The 26513-nt window shown below is 45.7% G+C and overlaps 2 protein-coding genes across 34 annotated transcripts in view; both read right to left on the bottom strand.

The window, feature by feature from the left end:
• Window positions 1-1885: 1885 nt before the first annotated feature.
• On the bottom strand, window positions 1886-15940 carry TMEM106A (transmembrane protein 106A). Of its 9 annotated transcripts, none has more exons than XR_014792210.1 (11): window positions 15364-15392; window positions 14373-14451; window positions 13181-13358; window positions 11833-12079; window positions 11304-11367; window positions 10995-11154; window positions 6260-6400; window positions 6127-6170; window positions 4553-4606; window positions 3743-3893; window positions 1886-2796 (listed from the first exon to the last, which is right to left on the bottom strand). XR_014792210.1 is itself a non-coding variant. In XM_084857289.1 (10 exons), the coding sequence occupies exons 4-10, from the start codon at window positions 12056-12058 to the stop codon at window positions 2691-2693; spliced, it is 795 nt and encodes a 264-aa protein (XP_084713415.1). In that variant the 5' UTR covers window positions 12059-12079; window positions 13181-13358; window positions 14373-14451; window positions 15616-15940; the 3' UTR covers window positions 1886-2690. The 9 variants fall into 9 exon arrangements, 7 of the variants coding, with proteins under 7 accessions (XP_084713415.1, XP_084713419.1, XP_084713412.1 ...); XR_014792211.1 differs by having other exon boundaries at window positions 15303-15392; XM_084857289.1 differs by lacking the exons at window positions 3743-3893; window positions 15364-15392 and adding an exon at window positions 15616-15940.
• Window positions 15941-16909: 969 nt separating this feature from the next.
• The window catches only part of NBR1 (NBR1 autophagy cargo receptor), a 38551-nt gene continuing 28947 nt past the window's right edge, over window positions 16910-26513 (bottom strand). For 13 of the 25 annotated variants that reach the window (XM_084857284.1, XM_084857276.1, XM_084857282.1 and 10 more), the window contains 2 exons: window positions 25692-25797; window positions 16910-18821 (listed from right to left, as the gene is read on the bottom strand). In XM_084857284.1, the coding sequence (XP_084713410.1) occupies window positions 18648-18821; window positions 25692-25797 (280 nt within the window). In that variant the 3' untranslated portion in view covers window positions 16910-18647. Of the gene's footprint in view, window positions 18822-20932; window positions 20990-25691; window positions 25798-26513 lie in introns of all 25 variants that reach the window. The other 12 variants (XM_084857273.1, XM_084857267.1, XM_084857275.1 and 9 more) reach the window with 1 other exon arrangement.

The raw sequence follows: 26513 nt of genomic DNA on the forward strand, positions 1-26513 counted from the left end.
TCCACTTGTAGATTTCCAGACTGACACGATTTCCATTCTTGCTGCATTCCAAAAGAATGTTAGTAAATCCTTATGCAGTAGGTGCTTGTCCCCCACGAAGAGGGATAGTAATCCCAGTTCTGCTGGTTACATATGCCCTGATTTCTATAACTTTTCTTGCCAAATGAAATCTGTCTACCCAGAACCTCTCTATGACTTTGCAATCCCACCACATGTGTTTAAAGGTCCCTGAGTGCAGCCTCTCCAGCATTGGGGGCTGCTCCCCTTGTAAATATAACTGATTTTTACAGGTGTGAGATGCCATCTATATATTGTTTTAATTGCATTTTCCTTCAGCTTAGATGAAATTGGTTAGTACAGGGATAGAGCCCACAAGGAGTTCCACTGACCTTCAGTGGTGATACTTAAATCTTTTTCCCATACCTGCCTTACACCATTAGTATCTCCCACTGAAATTTATATAAGCATTTTGTATATTTGTAAGACCAGACCTTTTGAGTTGGGATTAATTTCAGTAGGAGTTCAAACTTGGTTAGAGGTGGTACCACCTGTGTTTTCACTTGAGGAATCTAGGTAAAATGTGTAATTTGGGCCAATTGGAACCAGTTGGTTTTAATTTCCTGTAATTGTTCTTTTAATTGAGGTCCACTTTTTGGTTTGAGGTAATTGAACAGATCTTCCACTGTGCGCAAGCCCTGAGTCACACAGTCCTGAAACGGAGTACATTTATAAACATTAAAAAATAAATGACAACTCAGGAAGGGCATCAGGGGTGAAGAATATGGTATTAATTTCAGCCCCCATTTTTTCCATGCCTCCAATGTAGCAGTCAAGAGGGGATTACCCAGAAGGAAAGCTATATTAATTTTCCCTATTTTATGGAATGGTACGTTCCTTATTTCTTCTCTCTTATTATGGATGTCCTAACTTAGGACAGGATTTAGGTTACTTCCACACTAGAGTCATCTAAGTACTGCTGAGGCATTGTTTTTCTGTAATAGCTGGAAGTGAAATTGAAAGCAGAGGTTCCACACAGCCCTTAACGTAGTGCTATGGTATCCAGCAGTGCCCTTCCCCATGGCAAAGATTTTTCTATAATGTTTAGTCACACAAAAAAGCAGAGGTTCCCTGTTCTGTCTGATTTACTGTTTCTGGTTGATCAAGGCTGGGGGGATTAGTGATGAATAATCTCTTAAATTTGCTCAATGACAGTTTCAGCTCCCAGAGGAAGGAAGGCTTTGATGACTTTCTCCTCATTTCCCCCCCCCTTTCATATTTTAAATAGCATCATTTTGCTGTAAGATAATCAAAATGAGAAGAAATCAATAATAAAATCACCCCCCCCCCTTTTTCCTGGAAAAGAAACTGACATTGGGGCAATCAAAAGGCTGTTCATAACTAATCCCCCAGCTGCTACAACAAGAAAGCAATAGAAATGGGCAACACCTGCACACTGTAAGCGTTCCATTAAATGGCACAAGGGTCTTGAAAAGCCCCAATAGCTGTTTCCTAGCCCATACTGGATATTGCTGCACTTGCCCTTCACTGCAATAAAGAAATAAAATTTGCTACAAATTAGGTCTGAAAAAAGCCCAGGAAACAGTGAACTGTGGCAATTCTAAGAAGGCATTATCTGGATTCTCTGTGAAAAGTGAGTGAACAAGGAATGGCAATTCCAGAAAAAAGGGCTAGTAGGGAAGCAACCGTAAGAGTCAAGGAGCGGCCTTTCTCAGTGCCCAAAGCGCCTTACTTGTTGCCAGTGTTTTTCATCCAGTAATTCCAATGGGCTACTAGGCAGCACTGCACACATGCTCCCAGCCCACCTAGAGTCACACGTCTCTTTTGTTACACTGTGTAAGCGCAAAGAAACACAGCACACCACCGGTGATAACAATGCATGAGACTGTTTTATTATGGAGAACTTGATGTCAACATGACTGTTTTCCCAATAATGCCCAAAAGAAGATTTGAGGGCAGGGGGGGATAGTTGTCGTAAGGCAGCATTTGAACATGGAGATATTTGTGGCTTTCTAAGGCATTTCAATGCGGTGTACTCTTTCCCCCCTCCTCCATGTTGCAAACAGCTAATATAATGACCAGGGAGGAAGCTTGTGGGAAAGGAAAGGAATACAAACACAGACTCACTGAGAAGCAGTGCTTGCAAAGTCCAAGGTTCCTCCCCACTGCCTAGGGGAAGGTAGTTCTGAACAAAGAAGGCCTCCAAAGTCAGCTCCCAGGTCTCCATAAAACCTACACAGCAAGGTTCATTGCCCCAAATCCCAACCCGTGGCCAGCAGCCTCCAGGAAACATTTATAGAAGGTCAATGTGATCTGAGCAGCCAGCCAATGTTCCACATGCCCCATCTATGCAAATTCCACCACAAAAACCTCCAGTTTCAGCGTGGTTTGTCTGCATTCTCTTTTCCACCATTGGATGCATTTATGCTGCTCCCTCAAGACACACACTGTCAAAAAACAGCCTCAGATCTCTTGACAAGAGAAAATGTCCTGCCACAGCTGCCCTCTTGTTTTGCAGCAGAATTGGCAATACTGAATCGAAGCTGCAAAACACACACCTGGTTCACAGGAGAGATGAAAATAGTGCTGATGCGATTTAACTGATGAGAACAGAAAACGAAGCCTTCGGGAGCCCCTCCAGGAGTTCAGGGCAGCCACAGGGAAGTGTGGAATCAGGACATGCTGGGGAGAATGGCATTACCTCTGCAGTCCACATACTGGTAGTTTTCAAAGGACAGCTGCTCCAAGTGAGAGAGATAGGAGCAAGTCAGAGTACCTCTGGTGAGAGACAAAAATAAGACTTCAAAAGAAAAAAACCTTGCAAATGTGAACCACTTCCCAACTGTAGCCACCATTTCTTTCCCATGCATAGTTCCCAACCTATGGTTGGTGGTTATGACCCACCAAACATGCACAAAGCTGTCCCTCTTCACCACCACCACCCTCCTTTCAACCATGGCTTAATTCGAGTCCAGGGTTCAGCCCCAGGACTTGTTTTAGTGTCAAGGTTCAGCTATGAAATGAGAGTTTATGCAGATTGCAAGGCTGAGCCCTGGTACCTCTGTATAAGTGTGCTTCTGAACAGGCACAGAGGCGGTTTGTTTCCTTGCTGCCGACCACAGCTAACCCTCAACCTCAATCTGAGATTAAGGACTTCCAGGCAGGCCCCAGCACCTTTCCGTTTAGGAATTAACACTGCTTCCAGTCTCTGGTCTCACTTGACCTCACCAGGAATGACATGCCATGAGCAACACAATAGAAACAACTGTCTGAAGAGCTTACCAAGCCAAGGGTTAGGTGCTGAACAGCAAAGGTGGGCAGACAGATCTCCAGATGTTTTGGACTTCATCTCCCAGCAATCCTCACCATTGTCTATGCTGGCAGGGGCTTCTGGGAGGGAGAACGACTGTCTGTCCACCCCTGCTGTACAGAATACAGAAGTGATTCAAGTCCTTGCCCTGAAGGCTTAGAACTGATATTCAATGAGCAAGGAAGAGATGGTGAGCCAGATGCAAGAAATGACTGACAGTGAGCAATGAAGTTGTGGGAGGGGAGAGCCAGGTTGCTACTTAGGAGCAAGCAAGGAGCAGCTTGGTTAATTCTGGAAAGGCTTGCTAACCAAGCCAGTCTTGAGGAGGGAGGAGTGGGGAGTAGAGAAAGGAAGACAAGAAAGTAAAGGGGGTCTTTCTCGTAGCAGCAGCATCCATGCTGTAGAATTCCTTACCCTGGGAGGCTTGCATGGCCCCCTCTTAATTGGCTTTTTGGAAGCTGGTTAATTTTGTTTCACCATGTTTTGGGGTTGGTGTGATTTTTTTCCCCTCTCTGTGGTATTATGTTACTGATCCTCTGTTCTGCCAGTTGGGTTGTTGGAGACCCTATAGGGCCAAATGGCATGGTATAATCATTTTAATAATAAACTAACTCAGACCAAATAGGCAAACAGCTGGAGTTTGTGGGTAGTGAGAGGGAAGAGATAGGGTGCTGAGGAGGAGAACGTTAAGGACTTCATGGCCAGGAGAACCAGTGCAAGGACTTCTGGAGATGAGTGACATCCTGGCATTGAAAGGGAAAAAGGGGAGCTCAGCGGAGGCTTTGTGAACGGACTCGTGGCAGGAAGAAAGGGCCAAGTGAGGGGAAGGGGACAGTGCCTGAACTAAGAGGGGACCATCACAGAATAATGGGCTCAAGTTACAGGAAGCCAGATTCCGGCTGAACGTCAGGAAAAACTTCCTATTAGAGCAATACGACAATGGAACCAATGACCTAGGGAGGTGGTGGGCTCTCCCACACTGGAGGCCTTCAAGACGAGGCTGGACAGCCATCTGTCGGGGATGCTCTGACTTGGATTCCTGCATTGAGCAGGGGGTTGGACTCGATGGCCTTGTAGGCCCTTTCCAACCCGACTATTCTATGATCCTATGATCATGGGCTGTTCTCTGGCTGGAAATGCTGGGGATGCGACGAGGAACGGGGGAGCTGGTTGTAGGAGGGAGAGCACAAACTAGTCAGCCATTTCCGAGGGAAGTACACTTACTGTATGTGCAGGAGAACGTTGTGAACTTTTATTCTGGACCATGTGCAAATTTTGCTGGAAGACACACACACACACACACACAGAAAGAGAGAAGGGAGGAAGCTGTTTTAGGCTGCATATGAAAGGTCAGAGTTTAGGTACTACTTAATAAACTTCAGCCACCCTTTATACTCTGAGATGAATTGGGATGGGTTTCCCCATCGTTTGTGGATGAAGCAGGTACACTCCGTCTGGGCTCGGATGATCGGGGGTGGGGGAGAAGCCATGATGGCTTCTCCCCCAGCCCTCGCATGTGCACCCATCCTTTACATAGTGACTAGCACTGCAGCGCAGGTTGGCATGTCATCCGGATGCAGTGCAGCTAGGGGTGGCTTTGCACCCACCCTACAATTCACAACTTGTAGTAGGGGTTGTAGGGTGGATATGAAGCCACCCCTGTCTGCACTGGGTTTGGATGACAGGCCAACCCGCGCTGCAGCACAGGTAATTATGTCAACAGCATGGCATGGGGAGAAGTCACAATGGCTTCTTTCCCCCCTGCAATCATCTGAACACCCCCTCCATGCTAGCAATCACAAGCCAGGTGGGCCCATCGCTCAGTGGTAGAGCACCTATTTTGCACGCAGCGGTTCACAGGTTCAGTCCTCAGCATCTCCTGTGATAAAGGACCTTGGGAAGCAGGACTGGAGGGACCCTCTGCCCAAGACCTTGAAGAGATGCGGTCTGTCAGCGCTGGGCTTGGTGGACTCAGTATAATTTTGTATATAAGCACGAAGCTGGGAATGGTGGCAATTACTGCCACTGTTAATTCATCTGAAATCTGATCAGTCTGATCTTGGGTAATTATTGAGCTGCTGGCTAAGCACAGAATCATGACTACATCAGGCCCACTGCTGTAGCAGTTGGGCACTGCAGGATCATTGGATTGCCCTATCCACCTTTAATATCCGATCAAGCGGTGAGGCTGGCGAACAAAGCTCCAAGGTTTGGGACTTTGGAATGGACTGGCATCCTGCTGAGCAGGCACACGTGCAGCAGCTCACTCCTCTATACAATTCTGATGAAAAATAAATCCCTCACAATATGTGCATTCAACGTGAATACACAGCCATTTGCTGTCTAACAGTAAAAATGAAGAAGCCCCGCAGGCAACCAAAACAGACAGTACTCTGTTTTAAATCAAGCAGCTTTAACTTGTCCGGGATCTTAGATGACTCCGATGGGCCTTGAACTTGCTTATATTTGAAGCCATTTTGGCTGTGCTGCGTTTCTTTAACATTACTGTAATCACAGAATCATAGAACAGTAGGGTTGGAAGGAGCCTATAAGGCCATCGAGTCCAACCCCCCAATTCAATAATATAAAATATTAAGAAAAAATAATAATAATGATGATCTTTCCTACTAAGATGAAGGTTTTTTGCTTATTAAATAACAGGTTGTTTCACACTTATTGTTGGTTAAATGCCTGACACAGTAACGTAGCAGATGACAACTTTAGTCAGTGGACAGCATTCACTATAAAAAAAATTAGCATCTCCCAAATGCAGGAATAACTCTCACATTAATACTTACTAAGTGTTATTATCCAGGATTCTACTGGAGATGCTGTAAAGTATCTACAAAGAAATCAAGGAGAGTTAGTGCAGTCTGTTCATCCGCAGCTTGTATGCCACAGACGTGTGAACATGCTGCCACCCGCCCTCACCTGAGCCCCCTGCAGGGGTCTGATGTCCAGCTGAGTCATCACAGCGTTCTTCCCGATCACCAGTGCCTTGTGCAAGACCTCAACAGCGAGCTGAGCCACGTGCACAGTGTAAAAGTTGCGGTTTGTCACGTTCAGCATATTCTAGAGAGAAACCAGTGGTGAGAATGACATATGGGAGGAGGGAATAAGTTGACTCTGTGGTATAGCTGCCCTTCCGTCCAGCTACTACCTTCCCATGACATAGAGCCCCTCTGTGCTGCTGCTACTCCTACACTAAGTGCAAGATGCCATCCAAAACATGGAAACGGTAATGCTCCCTGCCCAGAAGAGTTCCCAATCTGTACGTTAGATGGTAATCTAAATGTACTGGTGGGTGGGGGAAGAAAGGCCAGGAGAGAGGGTGTGTTACAGCAATCTGGATGAGAGGTGACCAAAGTAGGGTGGGTTTTGTTTTTTACAACAATTACAGAAAGCATCTTGGGTATGTTGAGAAGGAACATGCTGAACATCAGGTGATCCACCAGTACAATCCCTCCGGCTCCTTGAGACAAACAGGAGCCAGCTCCACAGGAGTGCAAGGCTCTGTACAGATCATGAAATCAGCATGGTTCCTGGTATGCAGAGCAATGGAAGGCTCCTCTTGAGTGGAACTGTGGCACTAGCTCTAATCTAGCTTGTGGAGCGTCGGCAACTGTACAGAACAATGGGAAAAGATCTGTCCATTCCCTAGAGTTTTCTTTAGGCTCAGCACAAGTGGATAAGGTGATTAAATTGACAAGACTAGCTCCGGAATAGCTTCTGGTCTAATCAATTTCACTCCCTTTGTATAAACAAACAAGAGATAGAAAATATGTTTGCACGTGGCATGCTTCTGGACTCTGCCTCTATTTGTATGGCGTGCTCCTCTGTCTTTGCATGTTACATGCTGCTGTATTGTATAAATGCAATAAGGTGTATGCACCTTATTGCATTTATCTGTGTGTGATATGCTGCTGCCCATGTTTGCATGTGGTGTGCTCCTGAGCTGCAACATACATGTGTGATGTGCAGCTGCTGTGTGTGTGTGGCCCTGATTTCACTTGATATGCAGTCTTCTCTGCCTTGGCTCATCATTTCCTTTAGCATTCCACTCTACTTTTCTTTTAATATAGGTTATATTTATTTGATTCGCAGTATGTGATAAGCAACAGTGGACTACATTACAGGGTTGTCAAAAGCCACTGACCTAGTTCACACCTAATGCTACCCCATTGTTTATTTAAGCCATGGATTGTTGAATTCTGGATTAGTGTGGCTGGATTCGCACATCATGACAACAAACCACTTTTGTTAACCATGAACAACGTAGAAAGAGAACTCATAGTTTCATAAATAAATAAATAGTTTCTTATTGAGTTGTGAACTCTGGGTTGTTTAAACCATGGGCTGTCATTATGTGTGAACCCAGAACCGTGGGTTGTTCATGAGTTGTTTCCCCAGGCTACAGAGGTGGCTGACAACAGTGGTAAAAAAACAAACAAACTCAGCCACTCTAGATGCCAGTACTACAGCACCACAAAGACATTTGGGATACAGGGAGGGACTGGGCAAAGGAGGAGGAAAACAAACAACCCAGGGATTGAGAAAACAAACTGTGGTTTGTTCAATCGTCTGCTGGAAAAACCCTGGATAGGGCAATAAACTATGGGTTAACTATGAGTTAAATAAACCATTGGTTAGTGTTATGTGCAAACCACATCATAGCCTCAGCTTTAGCAGGTGCACGCACATACACCACAAGAACTAAAGAAAAATGAGGTATATATTGTATTCCTACCATGCTCACACATTTTGAACTATTGGACCAACCATGAAAACAGGAATAATATGCTGATAATTAAAATAGCCAACTATACAGAACTGCTAGAAATATTACGGTGAATGTGTGAATCATTTACAATATTTTAAAGCCCAGTATAAATGCTATTATAGACTGACCGTCAAGTTCAATTCCACTCCCCTCCCAAAAGAGGGTGAACGTAATTCAATGAATTTCCTTTTCAAGGGACAAGAACATCCACTGAATTAGAAAAATCTTCTGTTTAAAATAGGGGTGGGGAACAGGAGTGGTCAGGGGGCAATCTGCCCCCCAGGGGGCCAATCTGCAGAGCTCCTCCTCTGTCATAGCCCCTCCCACTCATCTTCTGGCCCAGTTTGCTCTCTCCCTCTCCATGGGGAAAGGCACTTGGCCAGTGCTTGGAGGAACCACTCTTCCAGGCGCTGGCTGACTTTTATACTGGATTTGCCCCTCCTGCATCTTCCCTGATTGGGGAAGACGAGGGAGAAGCAAAGCAGCAGAAGCAAAGCTTGTGGCTTCCTGGTCGACAGCTGGTCAGCCACTGTGTGCTGGACTAGATGAACCCTGGGCCTGCGCCCACATCATGGCTCCTCTGATGTTCTTAGCCTCAGCCACAGCCGCGAGGAGTGCTCCCTGAGGCTACAGCTGAGTCCGGAGCTGGCTTTGCTCCCACTGCCCTTGGGGAAAGGGAGCAGTGGTGGGAGAAAAGCCGACTGGGCTGTAGGCCCAAGGCCGAGGTTCCCTTGTTCTTCTTCTCCTCACCCTTCTGAAGGGCTGGGGCTTGGGGGAGGGGCCTGATTTGAGGCCTGCTGGCGGACCGAAAGCTTCCCATCCCAGGTTTAAGGGAAGAGCTGCTTACAGATTTATTCAGGTGCCAAAAAGCATGGAAATTGCAAGCTAAAGCCCCCAGCCTTCGCTTCCATACCAGGTAAACAGTAAACACATTCTACCGTTTTACATGTCGTGTGTGCTGGCTTGCAGCTTAGCCTCCATGCATCTACACTTTCCCCTTGATTTTTCAGTCCCAATCCTTTTCCTCTGCGAATTGGAGAACACTGAAATGTGTGTGTTAGCATTATGTCAAACTGTAATAATATATGTGCTTTTAAATTCTCACTCTGTGTTCTGATAATCAACCTCTTGCATAGCTTATCGTAAGCTGCAGCATGGCATCTTACACAAGTCTACCCAAAAATAAAGCAAGCAAAGTAACTATTCAAGCTTACTGGAACATCAGACTTACAGATTTGCTCTGCTTATACATTCTAAAGATGTAATTAATTTCAAACAGAGCTAGCACCTTATGGAGGCCAGTCCTGTGCATGTTTACGCATAAATGCAGGGCTCACCACCTCCTTTCTTCTGCCGACTTGTGATACAGAGAGCTCCAATGCCTATCTAACTCCAGTCTTAGGTCCTCCTCTGCATGCTCCATCTACCATCCATCCCCCTCCCCTCCCTCATGCCACCACCTATCATTCCTATCATGTGTTGTAGCTCCTTTTAACTCAAATGAAAGCGTATAGGGGTAGAGAGGGTCGGTGTGCACCTACATGGCCCCTGCCCTTGCAGTGTTCTGAGCTTCAGTGGTCTCCAGTTTGAAGAGGACTGTGGCTGAAAAAGGACATTTGGAGTTTTTATCGTAAGGGTAATTGTTATGGTCTGAGCAAATAAATCTGAGTTTTCTGTACATGGTCCTAGCCCTTCCAAGTAGCAAGCAACTCTTTCTTGGGTTATCAACCACGAGCCCTGTCTTAGTTTTGCCATGCAAAGCAGTAGGCAAACCGTAAAGCCCTGACCCCCAGAATGGTATCAAGAATAAACAGCATAATGCACAAAGAGCTGGTTCACAGTGAGATCGAGGGACACAGACGTTAGCAGCTTTGCTTCCATGCAATGCCTCTTCTTGAACCACACAACATTTTGAAGTCCAAAGGGATGGTAAAAGAAGCAGTTTGTTTGCTTGTTTGTTTGTTTAAATAGAGAGAGTGCAGCCTAATGGGGGTTACACATGGATACACATGGTCACATCCCTGGTTGGTATTGATTTCTCAGAGACTTCTGTTTTTAGTGAAAAGGAAGTGGAACCATCCTCATGCCAGCCCTACTGGGAGTAGGGACTGGACAAAAAGCAGCCCCAGTTCTTCCTAATCTTATTTACCTTGGGCTTTTTTAGTCATTTGCTCCTTTGTTCCAAAGATCAAACCTTACATTCTGGGCAAAGTTCAGCACCACAACCTGTTTTGAATGCCAATGCTCAGCCTTGGAACACGTGCTGTGACAAGGGTGACCCTAAGCATACACATAGTGCTTTCCCCTGAACAATGAGCAGCTGCCACCAAGTTGTAGAAATCTGGAATTAGAGGGACTTCCAGATCACTAAGGACATCTCTTCCAGGCATATTTGAGCCCAGCAATTTTATTTTATTTTCTTTCCTTTTTTTTTTTTTAAAGCAAAAGTGTGCATTACATTACATACCTACAACAGCGGTGCAGAGCCTCCTTTAGCCTGAGGGCAAAATTCCCTTTGATAGGCTCTCACATGTCATTGGTGGTTGGGGCCAAAGGCAAAAGGGACTGGGGGGGGCACAATTCCAGCCTATTGTAGCTTAAAGTTCTTCCTGCCAGTAAAGAAGCCTTAGGAGAAGTATTTCAACCACCTAGAATGGAGAAAAAAACTGCACAAAAGCCAGGATACCACCCAATGATCGGGGCGGGTGTGGACTTTTAGGGACCCCTGAAGGGCTAGATTGGGATCCCTGGGGGCCCCTGGAGCTGAGGTTTTGCACCCCTGCCGTACAATCTCAACATAAGGTGGGGGGGATTAAGAGGGATTAAAGACACAAATATGATCCAGTCTCTCTCTCCCTCTCCCCCACCCATCCCCAAGGAACTCACAGTCATATTGAGGGTAATGCTGTAAGAAGAATTGTCAAAAGAGATGGAGGAGCCATTGAGTCCAGAGGGAAGCACCAGGATGGAGCGTGGGAACAGGAAGTACATCATGAGACACGTCATCAGCAGGCAAATGGCCACCGTGAGAGATACGTACAGCTTTCTGCGGAAACAGATTGTGTGAAGATCAGCGGTAGCAGAGCCCTCTGCAAGTCATTAGTGACAAGCCGCTCCCAGGAAGTGGGGATAAAGGCAGGAATGAGGCAGCAGAAAGAAGGTGAGAGAACAGCACCAGTACAGAAACAGGCTTACGTTCGTCTGGGCTTCAGCCGCTGGTCTCCATATGGAATGAGGGCCACCAGCTGCCGCTCTTGCTCTGGAACGGGAGGCAGGAGGAGTGAAAATCAGCAAAGTGTTTGAAAAAAGAATACACATTTAAGAAGGAAAAAGAACAAAAGCTAGGGAAGGGCCTGGAAAACCAGACCCCCAGGAATGTCATGGCTCAGAGACGGGAGAGCACTGGCGTGGTCCATTTAATAAAGGCATACATGCAGAATGGTGTGTGTAGTTCTAGCCACTCCTGCCTGAAAGAGGATACAGCAATGCCTGTAAACACTTCCTTTTTTTTTTAAAGCAGCCATATTTTAAACAGATCCAAAGCAGCTATACAGGTTGACGCCCCCAAGCCCTGCTTGTGGCCTTCCCAGCAGTATTTGGTTTGCTGCTTTGGGAAATTGGGTACTGGACAAGATGGCCCCTGGCTTTGAAGCAACAAGGCTCTCCTTTGGTTAGCTCCAGAGGACAGAGCCCGAGCAAAGCCATGCTCCAAGGTGGCACCTACCTCGGGGGATCCTCCCGGTGCCCTGGCAAGTAGGACAGGTGACAGAACCCCGGCTGCTGATGCCAGCACAAGGCATGCAGGAGACCTCCGCAGCATCCCCACCATTGATGCTGGCATAGCAGGATGCTTCCCTCTCAACACATGAACTCCTCTGCAGAATCGATTTACTTTCTTCTGCCTCTTCCCCAGTGAGCAGGTTCCTGACCCACGAGACAGCCTTGTCCATTGCACCCACGAGGCAGTGTAGCTGAGCAAGCAACAAAGAAACTTCAACAAGCTGACATTCAAGGGGCTCCTGAATCCCCAAAGGCGCTGCTTAACTTCTTAAATGGGAGTTTCTGGAACTCAGGTGTACTTGGAAGGCACAGCTGGCACCACTGAATTACATGCCCAGGAACACCCTTTCTCCCTTACGGCTCCCGTACCACTGGGGTTCTTTATATCCAAAAATGTGCTTGGCCCCTTTGTTTCCTGTGTACACCTCCTTCAGTCCTTCCTTCCTTCCTGAACGTAGGAAGCTGCCTTAAGCCAACTCAACCCCCTGGGCAGTCTAACACAGAACTGCTTGCACTGAACAGCAGTGGGGCTTCAGGGGTGTAGGCAGGAGTCTTTCCCAGCACTGCTCATGGCTTCTCACTGATTTTTGTAAAAAGTTATTGTTTCACAAACATGCAGAGCGTGTTTCAGCAGATGTAGTAGCAGGAAGTAATGTGTGTACACCACGGGAAATGAAGCCTCCCCCAAACCATCTTCAATTCCCTTAAAAGCTACTGTTTGTCTCCAGCCTTAGATTGTAAGCCTGAGAGTGGGGCCTGTGTCCATTATTTTATGTTGTGCACAGGGCCTCGTTACTTTAGGCATTTTATAAATAATCCTAGGCACAAGAGATGGTTCCCTGATTGTCATCATACCTGGGGAGCCCTCTCACTTTTCCATCTAACCCTAAGAACTTCTGTTCTCTCTCAAGTCAGCTGCTTCCATGATCTCATATCTGTTACACATACTTGGGTAGTGATGGAAAAATGAGAGAATGGAGAGTGATACTGAAGCAAAAACCCTGGCCTGCATCTGCTCTTCAGCTGTAGTTTTTATTTTACTGCAGTGCTGTCTTTTGATGCTGCTAGATTTCATAGGTTATGATGTATTGTGTTTAAGCACTTGTATATTGTTTTAAAGCCACCTTGAAAGTTACCTTGAGATTAAATGCGCAAGGTATTCAATATTATAATAAATAAACAAACCCAATAAAGATTTGTAAAACACTCAACAAACAGCAGTTGTGCAAAAGGACAGAGATCCACCTCTTTGAAGTAACTCGGAAGGAGCCTGAGGTGGCCACAGCGCTCACCTGACAGATGGGGAAGACAGGAGCCAGCAGAGAACCACTCTCAAAGGTTCCCACTCAGGCTAAGCATCAGAGGGGGGCACAAGGAGATTTCCAGCACTTCCCACAAACATAGGCCCCAACCAGTGTCAGACGTTCACATTTCTCCTAAGGAAGTCACCTTAAGTGCCATGTAGCATGTCTAGGGGGGCAAATTAGGAGGGGAGAAAGAGGAGATCATTATTGGGTTGCAAACAGTATTGTTTACCTACCTCCACAACCCTTTGGAGAGGAATCTCAGATTTCAGGGGTAACAATACTTAAAGAAATGGAGAGTTGTTCAATAGAGCAGAAATGAAACTGAGAGGGAAAAATATTTCCAGCAAGCTCTCCTCCTAATTCAAAGTTACCTGCAAAAAATGAATTCATATTCTATTGAATCAAACACTTTCAGCATTCCCAGTTGTGGCCGCTACTTGATGGGGGATCTGAGCGACAAGTATTGACCTTGGCTAAGTGAATACTGCAGTACCTTTAACATTAATTGACAAGATTAAAGATCTTAAAGACCTCCCCTCCCTCAGAGCTTTCAAAAATTAAGCAAAAGGAGGGTGAACTTTCACACCACCACACCCAATGAGAAAAAGAGCTGGGTGCTCCCTACGGGGCAGGACAAGAGAAAGCCCTATTTGAACATCTGTGCCTTCTTTAGTTAGCCTTCTCTTCCTTTGTTCTATGAACAACAACAACAATTACATAAATAAACCCAAGATTACATTTGAGCCATAGCTCACATGTCCTAAAGAATCTCTCTATGTAGGCAAAACACTTTCCCAAATCTCAAGCTTGTGCTTATCAAACTCTAATGGAAAGCAATATAGATTCTTACATATCAGCCTAGCTGGGAGTAGGGATTCGGGTCTTCCCGAGTTGCTACAACCAGCCCTACATATCCAGGATTAGAGGAAAAGAAATTCCAGGTGAACTTGAAATCCAGCACTTTTATAAACTGACCACAGCAAAAGAGCAACAGATCAGTTATTGAAAATGATGCAAGCATCACTCAGACTTGGAATAGGTTTTTCTTACTTGATTTATGTTGCAATGGGCCATGCTGTCCTGCTATTCAAAAGATCCCTTTGGGTCTGGCTTGGCCACCATAAATACTCAAAAGTGGGTACTCAAGGCCACTGAGGAGTGTAGGTCACACACCTACCTGACAGGATGGGAGCTGAAAGCTGTATTCTGCATGGGAGCAGTGCTGCCAGTTTTTCAACCAGTCTCTGTAGCTATGCCTTTAATAAACAGAGTAACATAAAGACATTAGCTGATGATCGTACTTATTCCCACTGCTGTGAAAAGCTTCAACTGCCCATTTCTCTCAATCAAGCTGCTGTAAAAGTTCCAGGTTAGTTAAATGGGAACCCTATTTGGGAAGATGTGTGCCAAAAGAGGGAGGGGAAAAAGCGGTGCATAAGTTAACTATGGGCAGAAAAGCAACAAGAAAAGACCAGGTTTGCTTAGATAAGGTTGCTAAGAAGTTCTGGCTGGTCGAAGTCATTTCTAGGATATTCTGGGATGGGGTTGATGGGTGGTAGTTGTCTGGTGGTACTTTGCCTTTCTGCTGGCTTCCCAACTACTCAACCTGAACATTTTGTAAATTCACCAGTTTGCTATGAAAGACACCACACCTCTTCCTGGTACTCCCTCTTCCAATGGAAGTCCAAGGCAAAATCCATTGGGGGCCTTCTTATGGAAGGAGGACAACATACAGGTGTTCCCTTAGTTATTCTGTGTTGATTTTCAAGCCAGTCACCCCATAGATGCTCCCCAGTTGCCTTAGATGGGAGCGGGGAGCTGAATGTAGGGTGGGAGAGAGATACTTTTGAAAAAACACGATGGTCAGACAGGCAGTTTTAGGCTTCGTTTGTATAAGTAGAGAAGAAAAATAAGAAAACCGAAGATGCAAATAAACAGCAAATAGAGAGCAGTGAAATGCGACAGGAGAAAGTAAAAATGGAAATAAAGGAGGCTGATACAAGACTGGGGGGGGGGGCGGGGACGGTCCTGTTTTTGCGGGGCTGCTTACAGGGGGAGGCCATACTCGGCTAAGAAGGACAGCTCTGGAGGAGACTAAAGGGGGCACCTGCTCACCGCATCCCCCCGCGGAGGGCGGGGAGGGGACGGTGCTGTAGCTTAGGACTCACCAACCGAGGAACAACACGCAGCCGAAAGGAAAACCGAAGGTGCCCCGCTCGCTCTCCCTCCCTCCAGCTAGAGGTGGGGAACCAACAGCTCCGCCCCCAGCAGCCGCTTCCCTTCCTGGAAGTCGGGGTTTTCGCCCCTCGTAACGATAATGCAGCGCTCCTGCGCTAGCCGGGGATTTCTTTCCTCGGCGCGTAATTTCTTTAAAAGAAAGGCGGGGGCCCAGCTCAAGCCCGCCTGGAAGCCACGCGAACCTAATAGGCGTATCCATTCGGGACTGAACTCCATTGAGGTCACTGGATTTACTCCTGCGTAAGCGTCCGTGGGATTGGAGCCTTGCAGCCCCCGATCCTCTGCGTGTGTGCTAGACAGCAAGTCCCCTAAGTTCAGCGGCGCTTAGTTCCAAATAAGGTCGCGCCGTGGGGCCGCCCAGGAGCGCCGCTCTTCTCGCCCGAGGGACCCGCGCGCGGAAAGCCGGCGAGGGGCTCTTTCCGACGAGGACGCTTCCCTGCCGCGCGTGGTTTGAACACGGACTAGTCGACCTAAGTAAAATAAATGGGTTGTCTCGAAGAGCCTTCCTCGCAATTGGAACTCTGCATGTCTCATCCTGACTGGCTGGTATTCTTAGTCCCTAATGGGGGTGAAGAAAGACCTTTCATTTCTGGATCATGACTAACGGAAGTCCTATTGATCCCAATAGGTCTACTCGAAGTATGACCACATCCGGATCCAGCCCTTCGCTGTTTTTAAACGACTTATTTCAACCAGTTTGAATTCCCTCCTCTCGTGGAGCGGTCCTAGTTTGCTCCGTTTCGCTCCCGTCCCGCCGGAACAAGAGATACTGGGGCAAACGGGGTGGTAAACACCATCATGCCATGATTATGAGGTTCCAGAGGCACACAGCTAGTTGGAAGCAGGATATAATCTTAGCATGCATATGAGATTAGAAAAATGCCCTACTTTGCTCTTGATGGCTGACGTAGTTTGCTTAGTTCATTGAACATTCTGGACTCCCCCTTCAACCCTGGAATACGCATCTAGCAAACTACTTTGTTTTTTAAAGATAGCTCAGCTTCTCGAAAAATGAGACTGCCCAACGCTGTATAACTCGTGAAATATACCTAGTGTGGTTTCCACAGAGAAGCGGGAGTGCATGCACTGCCCCCCCCCCCCCCAGGCTTTCACAGCTCCCACAGGTTTATGGCTCTGGATGCAGGGGTGCTGGACTTGTGCGAAAGTGCAGTGCCATACATTTGCAGCACTTTGTTAGCCTCATCACCCCTGGGTGCAGAGAGAGGACGTAATGACATTTTCTTGGAAGGGAATCCTTGGATGTACAAGGAGCTGTCATTAAGTGTAATAGGTGCACTTCCCTGTACAAGGGCTGTCACTCCAGATTACACATACTTCGTGTAATGGCTTTGCATTCAGTGGTAGTTTATTTCAAAACAGCTTGCTTAGGGCTGCAGGTTCCCCCATCCTTTAATCCACACCCAGCAAGCAAAGTTTGGTGAACAGCAAGTTTTATTCTCACAAAGACAAGGTGACTTATTTAATGTATACTTTAATGTTTGTCACACCCAAAGACTTTAAAGTGCTTATTCTAAATAATATACAAAGATTGTAATATTTGCACTGTTTAAGTTATTATCCATGCAACCTCTATAAAATATACAAAGCCAACAGAAGAAAATTTCAGCTTTTATGAAACCGAAAGAAAGCTACCAGGGCTAACAAAGTTCACTGATTGAACTGGTAGCAATAAATTCAAGAGACTACAGTAAGCATTTATCTGGTTATACCAAGATTTCCCCCCAGTACCTCAAGAGATAAGTCCCACATTTGAAAGTCTCCAATTCACAGATTTTCTACTTTCCATGCAGTTTTTAAAGAGCAACAACTGCAAAAGTAGGGTTTCCCTCGATTTCTTAGCCTCTTAAGCAAAAAGGGACTTTTCTCACTTCCATTTCTGGATTCTGCTATCTATATTAACCACTTCCCCCAGAAGTCAAAGAAAAGCCAGACCTGGGTTCACCCCATCATCACGTTGTATGAAAAGACAGTATCCATTTTTTTATTATTTGAAAAGTCAAAGGAACATCTGAGAGTAAAGTAAAAGGACACAATCCAGTGGGAATGGATACAAATCCTATTTATTTTAAGAGGGTTTGGGGAGAAATTCCTCACATCCCACATCTTTTAACTGACGAGGCAGGGGAATTTACCCTGCTTTAAAGTATCTCTCATCCAGCATTGTCCTCCATGTTCTTTTCTGCTCTACACCATACAAGAAATGTCTGGAAGGCATTATTAATATATTCAACCTGCATCAAGAGTTGCTAAAAGTGATGATGCACTTTATATATCACAAATTGGTCCAACACCTGGGCAGAAAGGATCAGGAATAGTGAATTTGAGAGTCTATTCTCCTGAAACTCTTGAGTGGTAAAAACTGATCTACAAAAATAGCTTTTAAAACACTCAAGTGTGTCCTGACCATCTGCCCTTCAAATACTTTATGCAAGAATAACTATTAATAATACCTCTGAAGATTTATGTAGTAGGAACAACTGCTCTTTGTTTTGATATTTTTATGGCAAGCCACCTGCTCAGTCCTGCTACCAAGTTTGCTCCTTTCACAGTATTTCATCCTCAGTAATTAAGCAGTAAACAGCAGCATTTAAGGTATAGTGGGATTTGCTAGGAGGAAGCAATAACTAGAGTATGATTAATGTTTTGTTAGGTAGTGTCAGTGCCCTGCAATACACACATGAAAATGGTGGTGGAATTATTGCTTTTACAAGATACAGGAGAGTTCTAAAGCAAACTAGAGGACATACAGGTCAGTCACCCCCTTCTTGGGATGGCAGAATTTGGAGGAGGGGCCTTCAGCAAGATGTGTCCACCACCATCCCTGGCCTTCAATAGCAAGAGAAGACCAGATGGACAGAGACAATGCAGGATGGTCCCTCAAGTCTTTGGTTCTTGCTTGCTTGCAGCACATATGTGACAGCCAGAAAATTCTTAAGAGACACAGCTCACTTATATATCTTGTGCACATTCACCTTTTCTACCCTACTGAATCTGGCATTATGCCAGGTTGAAAAATCTAGTGTTTCAGAGATAAAAGAGATCCTAGTGTCTGAGCCCTGGTGGTGGTGAACTGTGATGTGTTGAAAAATGGAATCCAAGCCATCTCTGCTCTACTGGAACAGAAGGAAGCTGGAAGCCGCTGGTGTTGTTTGCTGCTCAGGTTTTTAATGAGCAAGATGAACGAGGTTCAGTATCAGTTCTCATCCCAATCACCATGACTCAGTTGTAGCAACTCTGTAACAACTTGGGCCACGTCACAGTTGTGTTTCCGCAGCAGCCGGAGGTTAAGGTGCCGGTCACAGAAGCCCATCTCGCTCAGGTTGGCCAGGAAAGTGGCCATATGATCATTGGTGGTCACAGGAAGAGTCTTGAAGGACAAAAGAGACAGAGCTATCAAAACAAGGAAACATATATGTACATGTGCATGAAGGTGCGTACAAGCAAGCATATTTGTACATCCAGGATTCTTTGCAAATGCTTCTCCACTTCTGAACCCAAGAAATTCCTTCCTCTCTCAGGACAGCAATGTATCCTGGTATCCCACTCACTTCACAGACAGGGCCTTGTCAGTAACGGAAGGCTTTCAATCGTCTGGTGGGAAGGCCCACCCACAACAAGTTTTGGGTCTGCCTGCTCTGCAGTAACGGAGTTTCTGGAGCACAGCTGCCAGTTCATTTTTTTGTGCTCACAAGTCCTGGCCATTTTCTATCTTCCATTCCTCCCCTGTGTGAACCATTGGTTTTTACCCACACTGCTTGCCCCTTTCACTACCCATTTATTAAAAAAAAAAAAAAAATCCTCTGCCCATTTTTTAAAAAAAGAAAAACACAACAACAGAAACACAACAACAATGTTGTTGTTCAGTCGTTCAGTCGTGTCCGACTCTTTGTGACCCCATGGACCATAGCACGCCAGGTTTTGTTTTTATTGTTTTCAAGGTGCTTCCAGATGGATTGCTTTATAATCTGCTCCAGAATTTTCCCAGGAATTGATGTCAAAAATGATAAAACGTTATTTTATATTAATGTTATATTAAAGTTATTCTATATGTACTATACGTATAATAACGTTATATCATTTTATATTAACGTTATCACCATAAATGATAAAACGTTCCCCCTTGGTCCTCACATTTCCAACATTTTCCAGAAACACCTTTATACATTTTAGACAATTTAAATGGTGACATATACCATCTATACATCATCTTATAAAAATTCTCTTTTATGTTTTAATTTTTAACTTCTCCTCAATTGTTGCTCAAGGGGAGAGTAATTGCCCAGTCTGGGTCTGAAGTACAGAAAAGATCTATGGAGATGCAGGAGGCAGCTGTTCCAGCTGCTTTACACTTTCAGTGGAAGCAAGCATGGGAGGCCTCCCCAAACTCTAGCTGCCCCAGCAGGAGCTCTTCCTCCCTCATCAAATACAGGCTTCATGGGACCACCTCACCACCACTAGAAGACACAGCGGCCCTTCTAAGTACTTGCAGCATCCCTGCAACATGGTGGTAGTAACAGTGGATTCCTGCTTTTTTCTGCCCAGAACTAAGCTGCCAATCTCAACTGGGGCTGAGTTGTTCTGTGAGCCAAGAAATTCTTACTCCCCCCCCTTACACTGGTAGCAAAACAAACACCGCAACTCCAAACACACAAGGGAGGTTTCCCCACCCCAATACCCAGAGAGCTCTAAGGAGAGCATGGAGGAAATCCACTCAGATATGTTCCGTGCCTGGGGAAAGGGAACCTTTTGGGGATATAGATGCTTGGGAAGATTCTGACAGGTTCTCAGCTTCTTCAGAAAAAAAATAAGGGTGAATGGTTTTGGAGAGAAGTAAACTCTCCTCATTTCAGCTGTTGCACCCACCTTCTTTCGAGGCCTTAGCTGTTCCCTATTCAGAACAAGAACATGAGCCCAAATCCTTCCAGTTGTAGGGAAGTCAGATAATGTGGTTGAAGACATTTTCCGCAAACCTTACACACCACCCCGTGAGCATCCTTTCCCAAAATCTATGCAACAGGTGATATGCAATGAGTGGGCATCGTAAAAGAGTTATTACCATTGCCAAAAGAGATTACTCCCTGATATCCCAAAGCAGCCATGGCAGCTCTTAAGGTATTGTTAGTGGATGCAGTGGCTGTAGTCCAAGGATAGCAAAAATTCCTTGAGAGGACAGGGAGGTAAGAAGAAGAATATGGTTCTGCACAAGGCTCATGAAATGTCAGCCCTAGCAAACAGGTGGTATGCACTGCATCTATCTTTGCCAGAACATGCATTTTGTGGGTTACTGAATTTCATCAGGAGTCAAGTTTGACTCAATCTAGGCTCCACAAGACTCTTAAGGTAACAAAAGCAGCTATCTTCATGGCAGATGCTAGTCTTGACCTGTTCTTATTTTCTGCCCATGCAACCGCAGCAGATGTCAGTTAGGCACAATGTGTGGCCTGAAGCACTGGAACACAAATGCTGCACAAATCTAACCTTTCTACTGTTGTCCTTTGTAAGAGTAAGCTTTGAGATGCAATGCTTCAAGACGTCCTGGTGTAGAGAAAGGAGAAGAAAAAGGTCATGCTATCACAGCCCAAAAGGAATGAACACAGGCCTAAGTTTATTGACAATTCCTTTTGTTCCTTCAAACCAGGGACTTTTAATCTGGAAAACATAGGTTCCAGCCCAGGGCCCCAAACAACTATGCCCAAGCTCCTATGCCCCCAACCCTTAGTCTTCCAGAGGATCTAGGCAGCCCAGCAATTGCAGCAAGTGTGATGCCCAGTACCCACAGGTGAATGGGAAGTTTCAGGAGTTCAGCAAGGCCTGGATCCTCTCATCCATAGTGAAGTGGGTGACACAGACCATTCAGGAGGGCTACAGAATAGAGCTCCTTTGGGCTACAGAATAGGAGGGCTACAGAATAGAACTCTTAACAGTTTCCCTTGATCTCCAAGATCTCTCTCATGGGAAAAGCATCTGTGGGTCCTTCAGGCTATCAGATATTTAGGTGAAGGAACATATTCCATTGTGTCAACAGTTCTCAGTGTTCATTCCATCTTTTTTTATAGTGACAAAACAGGGTGATGGTTGCAGTGTTCCTGGATCACATGTGAACAAGCTTTCAGGAAACACAAGTTCTGAATGGAGAACCATTAATCAGGGGGCTACTTAGGCCTCTTGTAGGCTGCTGGAGGTTTATCTCTGTGCCAACCCATCCCCTGTACACAAGAATCCTCAGGGTTGTGTACAATGGCCTACACAATCAGTATGATGTTTTAGCCTCTGCAGGACCCTCACAAGAACATCTTCATCTGGTGGGCACATCTGAAGTTTTGAGTGTCTGCTGTGGCCCATGATCAATGACAAAACACAAATTTCCCTGAAGGCAACTTGGGGAGGCTAAAAGAAAAGTAACTTAGCCAAGAACCTAAGTCCAAGCCAGAGGTGGGTTCTGAGCTGCCAAAACACAAAACCCCTCCCTTGAACCCAGTTTTCTGTTCCAGCACCATTTAACAGAAGGCAAATGAATGAGGCTCATAGATAAGTCATCTGGCCAACAAACTGAGTACAAGACAGAGGCGGGGGCTGAGCCGCAAATGCTGAATCTCATATTTGCCCCCACATATTGCCCCCCACAAAATACTCATTTCACAAAGGCAAACTGCTGATGCTCAGAGAAACACACACACATCACACAGCCACCCCCCCCCTCAGGCAAAGCACACTCCACTCCAACCCTACCACCCAAACCCAGGCAACACACCCTCTCCCCTGACAAAACACATGCCCACCACCAAACAAACCAGCTAACTCACAGGAGGGGCAAAACATCCCCTTGCTCCATGCCACCTCCTGTACCACCGCAGGATGTTCCCCACCACATCCAGCTTACTTTTTTCTTGGCAGCTGGGCACACTTCAAAATTATGTGCTCCCTTTTCATTTTCTAAGAATGCTTCTGGGGCCCATGCAGGGCCCAGAGGTGTTCTTGTAAATATAGATGGCACTGGTTGTTAAAAGTTCACTTTGCAGCATGGCAGCCGCCCCATTTTTAAGATCAGGAGTTGCAGGAGCCTAGTGGGCACCAAGGGGGAACCTGTGGGCACCCACTGGAGACTCCAGGCTCAGAGTACCTTCTTCAAAGCCATGAGCTCCCTGGCTGCCCAGGTTTGCCTTGAGAGCATTCACAGTTACCCTTATTTGCGGTTCAGTGGGCCAATATTCAATGGAACAGTAGCAACTATTTATTTAAAGCATTTATATACTGCCCTTTATTATTAAACTACAGGTCAATGTGCCTGAGTATCTGTCTCTCAAAGGCCATTTCAACAGATGCAAATGTGTTCAATTTGTAATGACATGTAAATGTGCTTGGAGTGGACCAGATGGCCACCCTGTAGGTCTCAGGGAGGGAGGGAGGGAGGGGGGTTCGTGGAAAAGGCTGCTGACATGGCCATCTCTCTCACAGAAAGAGCCGTAAAGTGCAAGGGGCACAGACAATGTTGGGTCTCATAGGCTACAGATAAAGTTGCTTTGAGCCACTTGGTGATTATTGTTGTTGCTGTTCAGTCGTTAAGTCGTGTCCGACTCTTCGTGACCCCATGGACCACAGCACGCTAGGCCTTCCTGTCCTCCGCTCTCTCCCGGACTGTGCTCAAGTTCATATTCATTGCATCGGTGATGCTATCGGTGATTATTGTACCCGATGCCTTTTTCTCAAAGGAGATTGGATTAAAGTAAACAAGGAGTCAGTATGTCTCAAGGCTGCTGTCCAGCGAATGGAACACTGGTACTTGCCAAGAACGTTTTTTCTAGATTGACGTACAGAAGGCATCCCAGAAAGGGTTAACTCCCCAGGGAAAAGCAGGGACCATGTGACAAATTTTCAAGTACTCTGTTGGTCCCAGGCGACTCCTTGCCAGTTCCATCCATGGCTATAGCTCAGAAACAGAAAAGCAGAAACTCCCAGAAGCAGTCATAAGAAGGACCACAAGGCCATGCAGATTAATGTTAAGACACTTATCACATCTGAAAGAATAACTAACTAGAGTCCCACAGGAGAAGGACCAGCTTGAGGGCATAGCGGTCACTTGCTGTAGAATTATGTATGCATAGACTCAGTGAAAAATAAGCGTATAGCTGGGATGCCTTCCACATACCAACTCAGGAGTGAAAGGATATGAATAAATAATTGGATTGTCTAAAGGACTGGATACGTTTAAGGCAGATTTTTATTCCGCTGCGTACATCCAATATGTGCCAGGTAAGAAAATAAACTTTTTATAGCCAGAAAAATGATAGTAATAATAGAAGTAGCTTCTTTTTTAAAAAGTCATGAGAAATAGCTTTTTCCTGGATGAAAAGCAAGGACAAATTGGCAGGGAGGAGCCTAGGACCAACTGAGTACTTGAAAGTCAGTTTTCTTCAAGTCCCTGGAAAGCAGGAGAGTTGGTGGAAAGGCAAACAAGAAGGCCTATAGGCCACAGAGTGTTGAGGATGTCTTATACTATCATTGTGTTTGCTAGAGACCTAGAGAAATAGTGCTGGAGTTTGCGATTCTTTAGCAAGGCAAATAGATCTATTGACATACAGAGGTTGTTCTGGATTTGCACAAAGACCTGAAAGTCCAGACTCCACTTCCGTGGGTCAGTCTGTTGTCGTCTGAAAAGGTCTGATGTGACATTTATTTATTTAATCAATTTATACACCACTTACCATATCTAAAAAATGCACAGTTTCAGCCACAATGGCTTAAATAAGCCACCATGACTTGTGGCATTTGCCAGGCACCCATGGGCATCCATTCTGTACCTCAAACCCCACTCTTAAGTTGTAGCATTGTCCAAACCTGGTTAGGGTGGGTTGTTGGCAAACCACCTGCAACTCTAAAACAGCCCATGGTTTCTGGGTGGTTTGTTAAAAGGCGCCTGGCATGTGCCACAAACCATGGTGGCTTAAGCCAAGGAGGCTGAAAATGATTGTGCAAACCCGCCCAATATAAGCAGACCACTGAGAGTCTCTCCAATATACTGGGCCAATATGGAATGGACTCTGCCCTTCCCGGATGGAGATAGGTGGTATAGATGTGGAATTTTGGTATAGATGAGAAAACTATGCTACGCTAGGTGTGACAGGGTGATGCTGAGGTCCTTCTTGGCTGTGACTAGCAAGGAGGACCTGAGGAATAGGTCATCCAAATATGGATACAGATGGATGCCCTGAAGACAGAGATGGGTGACCATGGAAATCAACAGCTTAGAGAAAACCCTCGGGTTTCTTCTCCTCAGTGGACAGAGGGTATCATGGCCCAACTGGGAGTCAATATTAGGGGTTGTTGGATAGGAGCTCTCCGGATTTTCTATTCAGAATAATTAAGTGTCTTGGGGATGACCTTCTGTCCTGTCCCTTCCTTTTCTGTCAAACTACAGGAAAACCCAACTGCTGTCTTTTTTGAAAAGCAGGCTCATTAGCCTGTGATTGATCACATTCTGAAACTGACGGGGGACTCCCACCACCAGAAGGGTGAAAACCTTTGATGACCGATATGGTCCTGTCTCTGGAGTAAGTGGGAGGGTATTAACCCGTATCAGGATATACCTAGCACACTGAGAAGAAACCTTTGCAATAAATGTTCTTATTTCTGAAACAGGAATCAATTCTACGAATCTTAAAACATTTACATTTTAGAATTAGAGTTAGAAGGGACTAAAATCCTGAAATCTAACGATGAGGGGCAGTATAAAGCAAGGTCTAAAAATGAGGCCATGCAGATCAGCCACCTGGCACAAGGTCAGGCCACAGATTTACTGGCCAAGGACCCCGCCCCACAGACTTGGCTATACTAGCCAGCCCACAGCATGACACAACAAAGAGAGTGGGTGCAGTGCAGGAGGAAGCCTGCTGAAAAAACCAACCAGCTTCGCCAACCACACCACACACAGCAGCCAATGGCCAGTCTGAGTAGGGGGACAGATTCCTTCCCGATTCCAAAATATGCCCATCAACCAAAACACAAGCCATCCCCAGCAAAACGTAAAAGGGATTACGTTCCTATTCCTGGTTGCAGTAATTTCTGATGCCACATAGCTTTCAGATTTATCTTTGCTGCCACAAAAGCAAGGAATGGTAACCTAATACCACATTTTCTGCATTTGTACAGTATGCTCATGGAAACACAGAATATAAACATTCCTGCTCTAAGCTCCTCCTTGCCCTGCCCACAGGGAGCACTATGAACACAAGCTACTTACCTGTTCCATGGAGGGTGGTCCAGCAAACAACGCCTTGTAGGCCGAGGCAGCCACTGACCAGGCCCCCTTCACCAGACCCCCAGCAAGGCTGTTACCCTGCGTGTGTCTGCAGAGAACGTTAAAGGGCATCAGGAGATAACAGAAATGAACCAGGCAGATTCCCCTTAACAGAGCACACAGTGGGGTTTCGCTCATATTTCTTGTAACAGGAGGGAAAAAAGAGAGGATATGCTGCTTGGACAATTCTTCAGAAAGGAATGACTAAAAGTTGGGTTCTGTCTCCTACACCTGTGTATTCTTTGAAAAATCCATTCTGCAACAAGAAAACCAGGATCCTGTGACTTGAACAACATATGAATGTATGGAAGTGCCTTACAGCAAGTCTGACTATTGGTGCATCTAGCCCAGTATAATTTACTTCAACTGGAAGCAGCTCTCCAACTCTGCTACTGGAGATGCCAAGGATTGAGACTGGGACTTTCTGCATGCAAACAACATGCTCCACTAGTGAGCTATGGGCCCTCCTGAAATAAGTTGTGGCAATTAAATATATTTGCATGCATTGCCTTCTTCTGCCAGTATAATGTATTCCGCTTGCCATGGGAAGGGGAGGGGTTTTGCAGGGCATGAAAGCTATATACTTAATGCCTGAACATTCATTTGTCTGAGGGTATGGGCTGAAGGCACATGATAAAGCAACCTTGCTGAAGGAAAGCAGGTCTGGGTCTGGACAGTGTCTGAAAGGAAGGCTGCCTGGGAATGGAATATAAATGAAAATGAACAGTAATCCCTACTACCTTCTAAGATGTCACAAGGCATTTC

The sequence above is a fragment of the Heloderma suspectum genome, chromosome 5 (assembly GCF_057233095.1).
Source record: "Heloderma suspectum isolate Gila_16-S chromosome 5, 16-S_ref, whole genome shotgun sequence".
Classification (NCBI taxonomy): domain Eukaryota; kingdom Metazoa; phylum Chordata; class Lepidosauria; order Squamata; family Helodermatidae; genus Heloderma; species Heloderma suspectum.